At 50.8% G+C, this 14,905-nt stretch overlaps 4 protein-coding genes across 5 annotated transcripts; 2 read left to right on the forward strand and 2 right to left on the reverse strand.

Annotated features, from left to right (window-relative positions):
* Positions 1–48: 48 nt before the first annotated feature.
* On the reverse strand, positions 49–2,374 carry AAFC00_000738 (uncharacterized protein; the record flags this gene model as incomplete). Its single annotated transcript, XM_069347445.1, has 3 exons — positions 49–1,964; positions 2,018–2,127; positions 2,181–2,374. The coding sequence occupies 3 exons, from the start codon at positions 2,372–2,374 to the stop codon at positions 49–51; spliced, it is 2,220 nt and encodes a 739-aa protein (XP_069200613.1).
* Positions 2,375–3,617: 1,243 nt separating this feature from the next.
* AAFC00_000739 (uncharacterized protein) lies at positions 3,618–5,591 on the forward strand (the record flags this gene model as incomplete). Of its 2 annotated transcripts, none has more annotated exons than XM_069347447.1 (2): positions 3,618–5,272; positions 5,327–5,591. In XM_069347447.1, the coding sequence occupies 2 exons, from the start codon at positions 3,618–3,620 to the stop codon at positions 5,589–5,591; spliced, it is 1,920 nt and encodes a 639-aa protein (XP_069200614.1). The 2 variants fall into 2 exon arrangements, with proteins under 2 accessions (XP_069200614.1, XP_069200615.1); XM_069347446.1 differs by having other exon boundaries at positions 3,981–5,272.
* Positions 5,592–9,977: 4,386 nt separating this feature from the next.
* On the forward strand, positions 9,978–10,481 carry AAFC00_000740 (uncharacterized protein; the record flags this gene model as incomplete). Its single annotated transcript, XM_069347448.1, has 2 exons — positions 9,978–9,993; positions 10,105–10,481. The coding sequence occupies 2 exons, from the start codon at positions 9,978–9,980 to the stop codon at positions 10,479–10,481; spliced, it is 393 nt and encodes a 130-aa protein (XP_069200616.1).
* Positions 10,482–10,798: 317 nt separating this feature from the next.
* On the reverse strand, positions 10,799–14,004 carry AAFC00_000741 (uncharacterized protein; the record flags this gene model as incomplete). Its single annotated transcript, XM_069347449.1, has 4 exons — positions 10,799–11,565; positions 11,619–12,692; positions 12,746–13,589; positions 13,645–14,004. The coding sequence occupies 4 exons, from the start codon at positions 14,002–14,004 to the stop codon at positions 10,799–10,801; spliced, it is 3,045 nt and encodes a 1,014-aa protein (XP_069200617.1).
* Between the last annotated feature and the right edge of the window lie 901 nt (positions 14,005–14,905).

Here is a 14,905-nt window from a genome sequence, read left to right on the forward strand (position 1 = left end):
ATACGCTTGCTATCCATCTTGTCTCATCTCATTCCATCTCATAGGAGCTCACTCCGTACCCCAACCCAGAGTCCCGTTCAGATCCCTAAAGTCACCTCTCAGGCACCCGACCCCGTCCCTCTTGACCTCCTCCACGAGCTCCTTGACTTTAGGCGCGATGTTCTCTGCACTGAATCCGAAATAATCATACGCTTCCTTGCCAGGCAAACTCTTGCCAAACGAACTCATGCAAAAACCTGCGTCGGCATACCTTTCCCACCCGTTGACCGCATACGCTTCAATCACCACCCGCGGCGCATCCGTGTCCCAGCGCAGCACCGATTTCCTGTACTCCCACGACTGGGCGTCGAAGAGGCGCTGGCAGGGGAAACTGACGACGCGCGCCGAGACGCCGTATTCGGTCTCGAGAAGCTCCTTTGTGGCGACTGCAAAGTTCAGCTCTGCGCCGATGCCGATGAGCGTCACGTCTGCTGGCTCGGTGGCTTCCATGAGCACGTAGCCGCCCTTTTGCACTTTGTCGCGGTCTGTGTGCTCGGGGTATTGAGGCAGCGCTTGACGGCTGAGCGAGATGATGGTCGGGGTCCGTGGCGCCGACATGGCTGCGATGAATGCGCCCGCTACTTCTTCGCTGTCGCAGGGGCGCATGTACAGCAGGTTTGGCATGCTGCGGTAGAGGTTCGCCAGAGCGATAGGTTGGTGTGTGGGACCATCCTCGCCTGTTCCGATCGAGTCGTGTGTTGCGATGTGGATCTGTTGGAGGCCTTGTAGAGCTCCCATGCGGATGCCGGGCGCGGCGTAGATGTAGAACATGAAGAAGGAAGATGTCACCGGAAGAATGGTGCCGCGGTTGTACGCCACCAGTCCGTTGGATATGGATGCCATGGCGTGTTCGCGGACGCCCCAGTGGATGTATCGACCAGTGTAGTCGCCGTTGATCCCGCACGCTGTCTGGAGCTCGGGATGCTGGAAATCTTTCTTGCCTTTCCACGCCATGTGTACCGACGGCGTGAGGTCTGCTGTTCCAACCATCAGGCTGGGCAGATGTTCAGCCAAGGGGTTGCATACAAAACCCGCAGACTTTCGGGATGGCGTTGGTGCTTTGGGGAAAGAACCTTTGGCCGGGATGAATCGAGTCCAGTCGTCCGCCATCTTGCCTGACACTCGGAGTTTGAACTCCTTCCCAAGCTCGGGATACTTGCGGCTGTAGGCATCGACCAGGTCGCTCCATTTCTTCTCGTAGTCTTGGCCGCGTGACCGCGCTTCGTGGAAGAAGTCGTAGACCGAGTCGGGAACGACAAAGTGTTTCTCCGGGTCCATGCCAAAGGCACGCTTGATGTATGCTACATCCTCTGCTCCAAACGCTGCACCGTGAGTCTTTGCGTCTCCTGCATTTGAGCTACCGACTCCGATGATGGTGCGGATGTTAATGAATGTGGGCTTGTCCGTGCTGGCTCGACCAGCAATGAGTGCCTGAACAATATCGGTGATGTTGTTGACTCCGTCATGCACATCAATGACATTCCATCCGAATGCTCTCATCTTGCCGTTGACATCGTCGTTGCAAGTCATATCCACGGAACCGTCACAGGTGATTTGGTTGTTGTCGTAGATCACAGTCAGATTGTTCAGGCGCCAGTGACCCGCGAGCGAGACCGCTTCCATGCCTACACCTTCTTGCAAACATGCGTCTCCGATCATGCACCAAGTGTGGTTGTCCACCACTGGAAAATCAGGTTTATTATATGTTGCTGCTAGATGCTTGGTTGCCATGGCCAGACCCACAGCGTTGGCCACACCTTGACCCAAAGGTCCGGTTGTGACTTCAATGCCTTCGTGCTCGATCTCCGGATGCCCAGGACATATTGAGTCTGTCCTTTTGGAGTGGTACGATTTGAGTTGATCGATGGTCATTTGCTCGTACCCGACAAGGTGCATGAATGTGTACTGGAATAGACAGGTATGGCCTTGTCTTGATTGTCAGTCATGATCCTCGAGAACTAAAATAGGACCAACGCACCATTCGACAAGACGAATCTATCTCTGTTAAAGTATAGTGGGTTACTCGGTGAATACTTCATCGCATACTTCCACAAACTGACACCGATGGCGGCCATGCCCATGGCTCCTCTGTTGCTTGATCAATCTCCAGCATTCAAGCGTCTAGGAGTTCCTTTACATACCCGGGATGTCCGCCTGCGAATTGCTCGCACAAGTCTGCAATCAGACATCTAAACACACGAAGGACATGATCGTGCTGATCGCTTCCCTCGAGCTCGAGGGAAGCTACATCATTGATATTTTCGATGTGGGAAGAGACGACCTTGACAGGCACATTCGACGTCACTCGCTGATATCTATCAATTGACGGAGACATTACTTCTATTCATATAATGCAGTAGTGTATGCCAAATCGACAACCAATTTGACGAGCACGACGACGGGCGAAAGTACCCATCTATATAGGCTACCATATCAAACTGTTTCTTTGGCTTCATCTCAAGTCTACAAGATGTCCTATCAGGCAAAGATCGATGTGGACGTCGTCGTAGACTCAGCCATGCACAAGAACATCGTCCCATTTGGGAAATATAGAGCGCCATCTGCGATGTTTGCGATGTTGGAGACCCCGCAGCTCTTTTACCGTACGCGCTTCGGATTGCCACTTCGGGATACCCCGACTGTGAAGCTCTGCCATCTCCTCTTCCTCAGACCAGTTATTCCCTAATCAGGTCTTCCATCTCATTCGCCTCTCCGACAGCTGTCAACCCTCTCCGATCTGGGTTGCTTGACTCATAGATTGGGCCACCAGGCCGATTCTACAAAAATCGCCCTACGTCAGCATCTTCCATGGAGGACATTGATCATCAGCATTATTCCCACACATATGTCAATCTCCTTCTACGGTCCATGGTCTCGCCCAAGATGTCCTTGCCCTACGCTGGACAAGTTGGCATACGCTCACAGAAGCCTGCTAAATGCCTTTTTCCACAGACGTCAATTAGTCTGCGCAACAACACGGACCATTCATAGGGAGACTAGGTATCATGGAAGTCTGTCGCTACGGTAGGTTTATATGATGTAGAGGGCGAGACGAACAGTTGCTCGGCGTCGAATACCAGACTACTTGTAGGTCTCGCCACATGATCAAACGATAGACACTCTTTCGAACATCATGGTCCAGACATACTACTGTAGAGTCAAGCTTGGCTGAAGGATCAAACCGGAGCAACACCGAAACTGTATAGAGTTGTGCTGAGTAGGTACAGTAAAATGCCCCCACAAGGTCCCCCACACTGGTTTCCCCGCTTCTCCAGATTGTCACTCCCTTACCTACTTGGAACTTCCGCTCGGTCGACTTATGAGATGATGTCTTGCCGCTCCCAATGATGACTGAGAACGTAGAGACTAGGAATAGATATGCCAGGCACACCGAATCCATGAAACGTGTCAAACGGCCCCGGGGCCGTTCGGGCTGCCTCAATTGTCGCCGCAGACGAAAGAAGTGTGACGAGAAGAAACCTGCATGTGCTAAATGTGAACATCTCGGCGACAAATGCGAATGGGATACAGGGACGGTGACGTTTCGCTTGAACGGCATAGATGCCACACATCCGTCAATGCAGATCCGACGGGAGAGCAATTCTCAGAACTTCCACATGGTTGATGTCACGTTCGATTCTTCCACTCATAAGAGGATCGAATCACGAAAGCTGAATCCACTTGCGCGATTTAAAGATGGCAAACGAAGAGATGACGAATTCGCCCGGGATATGGACGTCTGTGATCCCTTGGACTCTCCTGTAGGACGCTTTTCGGAATCATCGAGTCCGGCTTTAGCCACTCACAAGTCCTCGATACCTAATGGTGGCGGCCAGATAGACAGTACGGGGAATGTTCAATCGTTGAGTCCAGAACTCCATAGATTGAATGCTGAGCCCAGGCAAGGTCAAGACATCTCACCACAAGCTTCAGTATCATCAATGAGTATGCCAGTTAACCCTACGCTTATTGATGTTTATGAAGCCGTTCCGACGCAACTCGATTACCTCGACTATCTCACCGATACAGCGGGTGTTCACGTGGGCAAAGATCTAGATTGGTCTGTTTATGAGGACAACAACACCATGGCTTCGCCGTTCGGACCACTATTCGCTGGCTCCCCGGATGAGTTTTCATGGTACTATCCCACTGCCGAATACAAGGAGCTCCATACGACGTTGTATAATCACATGGTGGAAACCGCGAGAGGAACGGGATCGACAAGACAGGGAAGTCCAAATATGGAAGAGACTGTCGATCTGGCACGCGAAACAAAACCCGCCGAGCGGGAGTCCTCGGGCTGGTCCAAACTATCCAAGGGAATAAGCCGCGAGAAGGAGGCTGTCTTGTGGAAAAGCTATCTGGACGAAATCGTCGTTTGGCTCGACATGTTCGATATAGATTGCCATTTTCGGAATACATTGCCTGTTCTTGCTCGCACGTCCGAGGCACTACGGCTTTCCATACTGGCCCTCGCTGCTCGCCAATTAGAGAGGAAAGACCCTGACAAGCCATACATCGAGAGCCTCGGGCTATATCAGGAAGCAATACAACTGATCATGCAAGATCTGCAGACCATGGACACCGCAGTAATTGCATCATGTGTCTTACTCTGCGTCCTTGAGATGATGAGTTCCTCGCCACGAGATTGGGCGCGGCACTTGGATGGTTGCGCCATGCTCATCAAAGCTGCCGGAATCAACGGTGTTTCCGGCGGAGTGAACCAGGCCATATTCTGGTGTTTTGCCAGAATGGATCTCTGGGGAGGTTTCCTGACTGACACGAATACAAAGATCCCAACTAGCCTCTGGTTCATGCCGAGTGGCCCAATGTCTGCCGCAGTCAGTCGCTTCAAGGCCGATTTCAAACACTTTGATCAATACGCCAATTACGCAGTGTTTCTCTGCGCCAGTGTTCTGAATGTGATCACCAACCAAGACGAGTCATCGTATGTTGCTAGATGGAAAGCGCTTTTCGATCTTTTGGAAGACTGGCGTGCCAACAGACCGGCTGAGATGAGGCCTATCGTGTCGGTATCCGTGGAAGAGACGACACATACATTTCCAGTCCTAGTCTACTCGAATGCCCCGGCCATTAGTGGCAATCAGCTCTACCATTCCGCCGTGCTACTTATGCTACAGAACAAGCCAGATAGAATCAGAGTTCAAGGTTCGATGTCACTCCTCTCGCATGCTCGTCAGATATGTGGTATAACAGCATCAAACTCGAGCCAGTACGTCCCACTCTGTATCTATGTAATCTGGTCCCTGCTGACGCTATTCTCAAGTGGTGGATACACAAATGCGCCCCAGCCGCTTTGGATTGCCGGGCGTGTTCTGCAGCACCCTGTCGAACGCAGCTTTGTACTTGCGCTTCTGGCACATATCGAAATGAACACGGGTTTCGCTACTGCATGGCGGGCAGATGATCTACGCGCATATTGGGACAAGACACAGTCGGACATGAGGAAGAGCTTCTCGTGGCAGAATGTCATGCCCGAGATCAGCCATGACTTTGCTACCGCCTTTGGGAGCGGGTCTACGCCGAATTGAGCCAGTATTGTGAAGCATTGTACATCAAGTTGTAGCTTTCAGTGCACTATAAAGACTGTAGATAGATGTTCAGGGAAAAAACATTTCGAGTCGTGTACCGGAACGTCCGTATCGTCTGGATTCACTCATACATCATTACGTATTTCTGAACAATCGGACCTATCGTAATTGTATAGCGACAATGAAGCAACGACGAAGTAGTGTATCATTAGAGACGGTGACCAGTAAGTCAGTAGATGTAAATAAGATGTTACAGAAGCTCAGCTATGTTGGCATGATGTTCCCAACAGCTGCATCTTATGTTCGTGATGATGCCAAAAAAAGGCCAGGGTTGCCCTCGATTTGCTGTAGCACGCGAAGGATTATATATTGCAGATCTTGTAATGATGTCATTAACAGTCGCATGGTGTAGTGGCTATCACGTTCGCTTCACACGGTCTTCAAACCTGGAAGCGCGAAAGGTCCTGGGTTCGATCCCCAGTGTGACTACGTTCTTTTGGTGTATACATATCTCGTAATGTCGATTTCTCTTCTTTTGCTTACATCTGGAGGAGCAATTCCCTCCATCCCGTGTCAGCATTCAACCAAATTACATCAACAGATCAGCAGTCTAATGGGGTAGCTCTTGTCTACACCTCCTTGCTCACAAGGCTATAGACAGTGAGACTAGACTTCCCGTTCCAGGCTACCTGACCTCTTTTCCGTCAAAGGGTACGCTAACTTGGGCGAATGGCGGGGTAGACTTAACAGAGGATGAATGGTAAAGTAGACTCGATATCAACACGGTTTGCAACTCACGCGGAAGTTGGCGGTTGCTGCTGAGAACAGCTCAGCCCCACGCCTCATTGACTACTATGGTAAGGTAAGTTTCACACGCTTGGCTGACATGGCAACTAATGACTGTGTAGAGTCAGAGATAGGAGCCGATGACCGTATCAGGTCGCAGGTCAATTCATAATCATCTGGGTTGGACGTTTCATCGTACTAATAATGTCGACCAGGGAGTCAGCTTTACCTTTCCTAGATCTCACCAGGATCGGATTTAAACTGAAGATGAGGCTGAAAGCCGAAGGCGGCATTCTATTCCGCTCCATCTTTGAGATTTAGTCCGGAGAAATCCATCTCGTCTAACGAATCTACTCCATCGCGTGGAGTCGAGCGGATATGGTCATGATTCGATCCACAATCCTTCCTCCTTTTTTTTTCTTGCACCGCTCGATTGTTGAATGGAAAATGGCAGAGACTATCGAACTTTGCAAGAAGCATTGAGACACTTGCATCACCGGCTTTGCGTGAGAAAATTTTGCAAGCTGGTCAATTTCGTGTATACTTAACGTTAGGGGACGAGTTGACACATAAAGTAGGCACCACCTACCTATAGCGAACACAGCAGCGAGGAACTCCCTTTAGACGCCTAGCGCGCAAATATGAGGAGCGGAGCTCGGACCCTGCTCTCTTCGTGTCCAATTGTGATGTCGCGAAGAGCCGACGAAGGAGTCGAAGACCGTGAAATCAAAACAACGATGTTGGCAAAACAACACGGTATCTACCTGCGGTGATTCATTCAGAGCAAGCTAAGTCGAAGATCACCGCCTCGTGGCTTAACGATATCGCATCTGATTGACAAGCATGTCAAGAAGGGCGCGAGTGAATAGGGCGCAGGAAGCACGCTAAACCCTATACAGCTAGCAGAACCGCCTACCGGTGTTCTTCACCCATGTGTCTCTTTTAGAGTTGGTGACATGCAGGGCGTGAGATTCGCAAGCCATGTACAGATGACTCCAGACATGCCAATGCTTGTCCAGGCTCAGTATCAGAATGTAGGTCAGAAGAGAGTATATCAGGTGGTAGATTCCCCGCTCAATGGAGATCAGTCAGTCAACTGCTACTTCATACCATCATCTCTCCACACTTCAGTGCAATCACATACCGACTCATTAGTGTCCTGGTGTTAGTATCAGACCTCTTGAAGCAGAACATAACATCCCCCATCAGCTCGCTCGAGCTTCCTACATCAAAGATGCCTGCCTCCACGTACTCAGCATCGTTCGTAAACTCGCCGACCTTGAACAAGCCCAGCAAGCTGTTCGGTCTGGGGTCGCAGGCGAAGGCTCACATCACCATTGAGCTTTTTGGAAACAACATGACCTACTCAACCATGGACAGGATTCCCGGAAAAGTGACCATCTCGGTATCTCACAACACAAGATTCGAGAGCATCAGCATACAACTCCACGGAACGTCACAGACCTGGTTGGAGAAACTACAGACAACGCCAGGAATGACTGCCAGCCAGACGGCGTTTCATAACTTCCTCAGACTCACACAGCCCATATCCGAATCCATGTATCCGCAACCGAGGATCCTGGAAGCTGGACGAACTTATACCTTTCCCTTTCTCTTCGTCGTTCCCCAGCACTTACTACCGCGCGTATGCCGCCATGCAGTACAGCATGAATCTGTACGAGAGCTGCATCTGCAACTACCCCCCAGCCTTGGGTCTCAAGGCGAGATTGATGGCTATGCAGCTGGTCTAGATGATTACGCCCCAATGATGGCCAACATCAGCTATAAAATAGTAGCGTGCATCGAAGGAGAGGACAAGGCCAAGCTGGCATCACAGTGCAGGCTCATCAAGATTCTGCCAAAGTCAGAGGAGCAACCGCCGGTCATCGTTGACGAAACCGATGGCGAACACCGCCTTCGCAGGGAAAAGAGCATTAAGAAAGGTCTTTTCAAGGGCCGTCTCGGAAGCTTAGTAGCCGAAGCCAATCAGCCACGATCACTACGCCTGCCTCACAACTATGCTCAGACACACGGCCCCGTCAGCACTGCAGCGACAATCAGGCTGCGTTTCGATCCGTCGGATGCCAACGTCTTGCCACCCAGACTCAGCAACCTCAACAGCAGACTCAAGATTAACACATGGTATGCCGATGCGGCAAGACCGGTGGTGCCAAACAAGAAATGCATCATGAACGACCTGCACCAAGGACTCCACTCGGAAATGCTCAATCTTTCTACGAGGTCGATGGAGGGTGTGGAATGGAAATATCAGGCCGGGGACAATGCTCCGGCGCTCAGCCGACGAGACTCTGCTCTATCTGCTCTTTCCAAAAGCTCGAGCTCAGGCGGTGGCATTCCGGCGCCAAGCGAGAGATATCGTAGCGGTGGTTTCTACACAGCAGAGATACTCGTGCCTGTGACTCTTCCATCAGACAAACACCTCATCCCGACATTCCACTCTTGCCTTATCTCACGGACATACACGCTCTACCTGAACATCAGTGTCCAGGGTGGAACGATCACAGCACCCAGCGTGGACCTAAAGCTACCGATTCAGATCTTGTCAGAAGGCAGCGAGGCATCTCTGCGTCGGGAGTCGCAGATAAGTGCCGTCGAGGAAGAAGAGGAGATGCGAAGTGCAGACGAGTTCTTCATGCCCAGGACAATTTCGCCTATCGCCGATAGCCTGGCAGGGAACAGTGTCATACAGGGTGTTGCTCCGGTCACGACCCCTTCAGAGATACCCTCGGATCTGCCTCCACAGTATGAGTTCTTCGGAGAGGTCCGCAAATTGAAAATGATTGAGTGAACGGGATATTTTGCTAGAGCTGCAGTTTACTGTCGGAGTTGTTTGTTTGTTTGTTCTGCCATTTTTCGCCGTTCTTCTTCATTCACGATCTTGTCCGCAGCAGACACGGACTTTGGCTCTTCCAGAATGTATATAATGAGAGATACCCCAGTATTAATAGAGACTCGACGCATTCGAGACTGAAGGTCTACCTACATACCTAGTCTATCGCTGTATCGGAAACGAAACCATGATTACAAGAACGAGCATTGACCGCAATCAAGCAGTCAAGACTTCCAAGCCTATAACCCAAGACTCTCAGGACTTGCGGTGGATGTTTGCACTAACCTCTGTCCGGATAGTGTTCCATAGCCATTCCAACCTCCCCCAGACTCCGAGCAGATGACATGTGAAAGGGAAGGAACGTCATAGCTGCCAAGACCTTCACATGCCTCGGCCAAGTCTCTTTCCCCGGGTCGTCTGCCCCACGCCATTCCACCCACAAGCTCCGAGCACATGAAGTAACACATGAAGGAACACATGACAGCAGAGCTGTAAAGGTAAGTGAGATATATCAGCGACTTTAGTAGGGAGGAGGACTAACGGTGTTCTTCTATCCTCCCGATCTCTCCCTTTTCTTTTCTCTCCCTCTCTCTTCTTGTCCATAAACACATACTGAGGACCATCTCTCTGCAAAGTACCTTAGTATCGTTGGAGCCATCGTCTTCCCAGTAAAGCATCATTACCATATACATACCAGACCAAAACGTCAAAACAACACAAATCCCACACGTAAAAGCGATCATCCCAACATGTCTCTCAAGGACGGTAAGTTCTCCAAAAAAAACACGAGAGAGACTCCATCGTCCTCGCGAGCTCCGACCCAAACTCCAGATTAGAAGACGTGCCCAATATACTGAGACGGGCAATCCCAAAAAGAACAATTCCCAGCCTCAGCAGCCTTCGACTGGATCGCCTCGGCCCTATCCGGCTCCGACGCCGAGCGCAAAGACGCCATCAAAAAAGGCAACGCCATCTTCGCCTTCACGCTCAAGAACAGCTCGGGCGCGCAGGAGAGCTGGTACATCGACCTGAAGAAGACCGGCACAGTAGGCAGGGGCACTGCACCGCCCGACGGAAGTAAGAGCGACGTGACGCTTGTGCTGGCGGAAAAGGACTTTGAGGGCTTGATAAACGGCAAGGCCAATGCGCAGAAGTTGTTCATGAGTGGGAAACTCAAGGTCAGAGGCGATGTCATGAAGGCTACCAAGGTCGAGCCTGTGTTGAAGAAGGTGCAGAGCAAGGCTAAGCTTTGAGGAGGGGGATTTGGTTTTCGCTCCTTCTTGTTTCGTTTCTCCCGTCGGAGCTGGTGGTATGGATTTGGAACACGCTATAAATATAACATTCTGAAAGCCATGGGGCTGCATACACTCATGTGCAGCTATGTCTGGTGGTACTGCAACAGACGAAAATCATAGAAACATTTATGTCGTGGTCACAGAGGGTAGCCTACTGGTATATCCTTCAAGCCATACGACGTGTACAACAAGGACATGAGGCAGCTTTGACTGAATTGGAGTCTGTTATTAAGCTACATACACAAAGTCTCCACATCACACACGACACTGCTTCACTACCAGGACAGGACCCAATCTTGAGTCCATGCGCCCGAGTTAGTGACGTTTTGCAGTCCAGTGATCTTCAGGACATTGCTTGTCGAGTTGTATTCGGCTCCACTGCTGACGCTGACACCGTTGAATGTGACATTTCCAGGTTCGCTTTTCACGCCCATGATTGTGACGTTGGCAAGCGAGTTTGTGTCTTTGTACAGACCTCTTGCGCTGGCGTAGAGACTGTTCTGCGCAACTGTGAAGTCAACAGACAATGTAGCGTTTTGCACAATGGACTCGCCATCATCAACGTAGAGCAGACCTGTGGCGGCACCCTCGGCATTGAGCGCACAGAGCAAGCTCCAGGAAGTGTTCCTCGATTCCGCCGTTGTCATTCTGGGTTCTTGTTGAGGCAGCACACTGCCACCGCGTACATAGAGGGGAATGTGACCCAGAGGAGCATCGATGGTCGTGTTTACACGGGCCTTGACATCCATAGCTGATTGAGTGTACCAGTCGTACCAAACCTCGCCGTCACCAACTCCAGGGAAGACGCCGTCGACGGTAGTAGCACCCTGTTCGAGGACTGGGGTGACCAACAGACTAGGTCCGAGCAGGAATTGACGGTCTGCTGCAGCGAGAGTGGGATCATTGGGGAACTCCCAAGCCAGCGCGCGCATAACAGTTGAGCCAGTGGTATGGGAGTTGTGGAAGAGAGTGTAAAGATAAGGAAGCAGTGAATAACGGATCGTCATAGCTGTCTTTGAGGCTTCCATGACGGAAGACCAAACTATGAGGCGAGTCAGCGAATGTGCACACACGAAGTGCTCCAGCAAAACCTACCGTAGGGCTCCTGGGGGTTGGCTGAAAGGGTGTTGTGGTTCCTGTAAAACGGAAAGAATGCGCTGAGCTGCATCCATCGGTTGCAGAGTTCTTCGTCCGAGTTGCCGTTGAAGCCACAGGTGTCCACGCCGAACATGGGAATGCCGAATAGAGCAAAGTTAAGTGCCTGAGGAATGGAAAAGAACATGTACGCGAAGCGAGAGGCGTTGTCGCCACCCCAGTGACCAGCCCACTTTCCAGCCCCCGCGAAGGTACTGCGTCCGATGATGAACGGGCGCTTCTCTGGGATTGCAGCTAGCAGGGCTTGGTAGGTCGCATTCAAGATCTGAAGACCGAAAAGGTTGTGGACGTCATATTCCTCAGTGCCATCGGCATGTGTGGCATTTGGAGACACTGCATGGACTGCCAAGTCTCCATTCACGTTGTTGATGGCGTACGGCGGGTAATTCACGTCACGAACACCTGCAGTTGGGGTAGTGAACAAGTACGGAACAGTTGCGCTAGATCCTGCTGTAGCCGCAGCCACAGAGGATTGAGAAGCTGATGATGAAGATGCAGCGGCAGCTTCGGTCGAGTTTGTAAGATTGAAGTTTTCGGGGTAGTCAAAGATGACATTTCCAGCCTCTCCAGGAAGAGAAAAGGGCGGGTGGACGGGGTTCAGTGACAGATTGCCAGAACCGCAGCTTCCAACACAGAATGACGAGACCTCGGACATATCGATCCAAGCACCGTCGATTGGAATCCTCCTGTGCCAGTCGACGAAAGAATCGACCCACCAAGAGACTGCGTCTTCGGAGATCCAGTCAGGGAAAACGGTGTAGCCTGGCCAAACACTACCAATGTACTCTGAGGAGTCTGGGTTTTTCATGAAAACGTCACGCTCATGACCATCAGTGTATACCGAGTACGCGTCGGTCTCATTGTCCGGATTCGGGATATAGATTGCGGAATCAATGATGACCACGTAGTGTTGACCATTGTCGTGGAGACGTGTGATAAACTCTTCACCCTGCTCGTAAGGGAAAGTGTTAGGGTCCTGCGTGAAATCACGGTATTGGAACATGTAGTCGATATCTGACTTTGTTAGCTCTTTCTACTTGGCGCGCGAATTCCCGGCGTGAACTTACCATTCCAGATGGTCTCAAGTGGTATATCGTAGTTGGAAAAATTATCTACAACCTCTTGCATCTCGGTCCAGTTCTTGTATCCCCAACGACATTGGTGGTACCCGAAAGTCCAGTATTGCTGCATAGCTGGTAACCCAACAGCTCCTGTCTGATACTGCTGCGCCACATCCGCAGCGGTTGGACCATCGAAAAAGTACATGTCAATGCTGCCTCCAAGGGTGCGCCAAGTGATATTGTTCGGTTGCATGAGAGCTTCCATGCCGTGCGAGTTGCGCAGATACACACCATGACTGTAAGAGACATATGTGGCATTGGCGGTTGCATTTCCAGTGAGCAAGGTCATGTTCCCCTCTGCGCCGTCGACCTCGTAGTAGCGAGTGTCAACATAGAAAGGGTGATTACCGTACAGGTTGTAGTCGATTGGATCTCCTACATCTGCAGCATAGAAGGTTGCCGTAAAGTTGTTTCCTAGCCTCAGACCATGAATACGTTCACCCATACCGTAAAGATTGTAGTTCTCTGGCAGGGCACTGCCGAATTCGATGAATTGGTTTTCGTAGACGAGGACCGTACCCTCGGTAGAGAAGATGACATCCCCTGTAGACTTACGCAAAACAGTGAATGAGAAACTAGGTTCATTGCTCCATGTGAATTGCAAATCACTCTCGCTAGTGGAGTTGATGCCTTCTTGCTCTGGCAAGTCGATCAGGTTTTCAGGAAGAATAAATTGAGTTATGTTTTCAGCAGACAAATAAGCGGGTGAGATGTTGACACCGAGACGATGAGAAGATTGGTATGCCACGGTAAGATTCAGGACATCGACATCTGTGCCGTAGACATCACACTAAGCAACTCATCAGTTCCTCAACCTAGGTTCTTGAGTAGCGCATGTAACTTACGGCATCTCCGGCCAGGGTGAGGATCGCAGTGAATCCATAGGCGGACCGCTTCACGTTCGAGGCAGTATAGCCAGGACAGACTGTTTGGGCGTCGGTGGCATTTGGGTCTTTGATGTTAGGTAGAATGTTTTGCCCTACGTCAGCAGCAGCGGGAACAGTGAATTGAACACTGTAGGTTGATTGCGTGCCGTTGACGAGCGCAGTCCCTACGGTTGCTGACGCAGAAGAGCTTACAGATGGAGATTGTACTCCATCTGCAGGACTGGATGCAGTACCGGTAGAGGTTTGGGCTTGCGCAGTGCTGCAAAGCAGGAGGCCCTGAGCAATGGACGCTGCCCAAGAGCGTGTTAGACGCACCATACTGGGCAAGCTCTTGGTGATTGGGAACGAAGCTTGTGGTGAAGGACGAGAGAAGAGTCGAATGATTTGTCTCTATTCTAGAGGATTACCTAGCAGCCACTTTATATAAGGTACTTCTGTCATGCGATGCCGGAACACAACATGCCAGCCTGAATAAGTTCCAAGGTTACCTTACCTACCAGGTACTGTTCAAGATTTACTCGTAAACATGTACAAAGGCAATACCCCGCAGTGTCGGACCTTCCCCGAGCTAGAAATGATATTCAGGCACCAGACCAAGGTGAACTACGAAGGAACAGCGAATAAGCGGATATCTGGCTGTGGATTTCTGGAATGCGGGGATCATGGCCGATGGCGCGAGGAGGACGTGATTGTGTCGCAATACTTTTTTTCTTCGTCTCATACCACAGGCGATCGTCGTATCCCTGTGTATGTACTTAAGGTTCAGATACAAGGTTTAGCCTTCGACGTCAATGCTTCGGTTCTCCACAAGTGGAGGCGGCACTGGGGCAAGATGTGGAGAACACATGGAGATTTGCTAGGCTTTTGAGATGTGATTCGTGGAACTAGTGAGGCTCGTCACTCCATCACGGTCCGAGAGCAGATCAGAGCAGGAGCCTCATACGACATATAGTCGGAATGTGTCACGTCCATATACAAGTAGGTTGCCTTGGCTGGATCTTTACTGCACACTTCTTCTGCAGCTTTCGGTGTCATTTTCGGGGTTATTCTCGGGGTCCCTAAGACCGACAAAAGAGGAATCCCCGTGATTCCATCAATTGACACCTCTATTCCTCGTACCCGTACCGCGGTTGGCCAATGTAACCAATTTTTTTTTTACCAAGGCATACTAATAAGATGTGCCTTTGCAATGTCGAAACATGATCTGGTTAGCCGGGAC

Source organism: Neodothiora populina (assembly GCF_041146345.1).
Source record: "Neodothiora populina strain CPC 39397 chromosome Unknown canker_contig_11, whole genome shotgun sequence".
NCBI classification, from domain to species: Eukaryota; Fungi; Ascomycota; class Dothideomycetes; order Dothideales; family Dothioraceae; genus Neodothiora; species Neodothiora populina.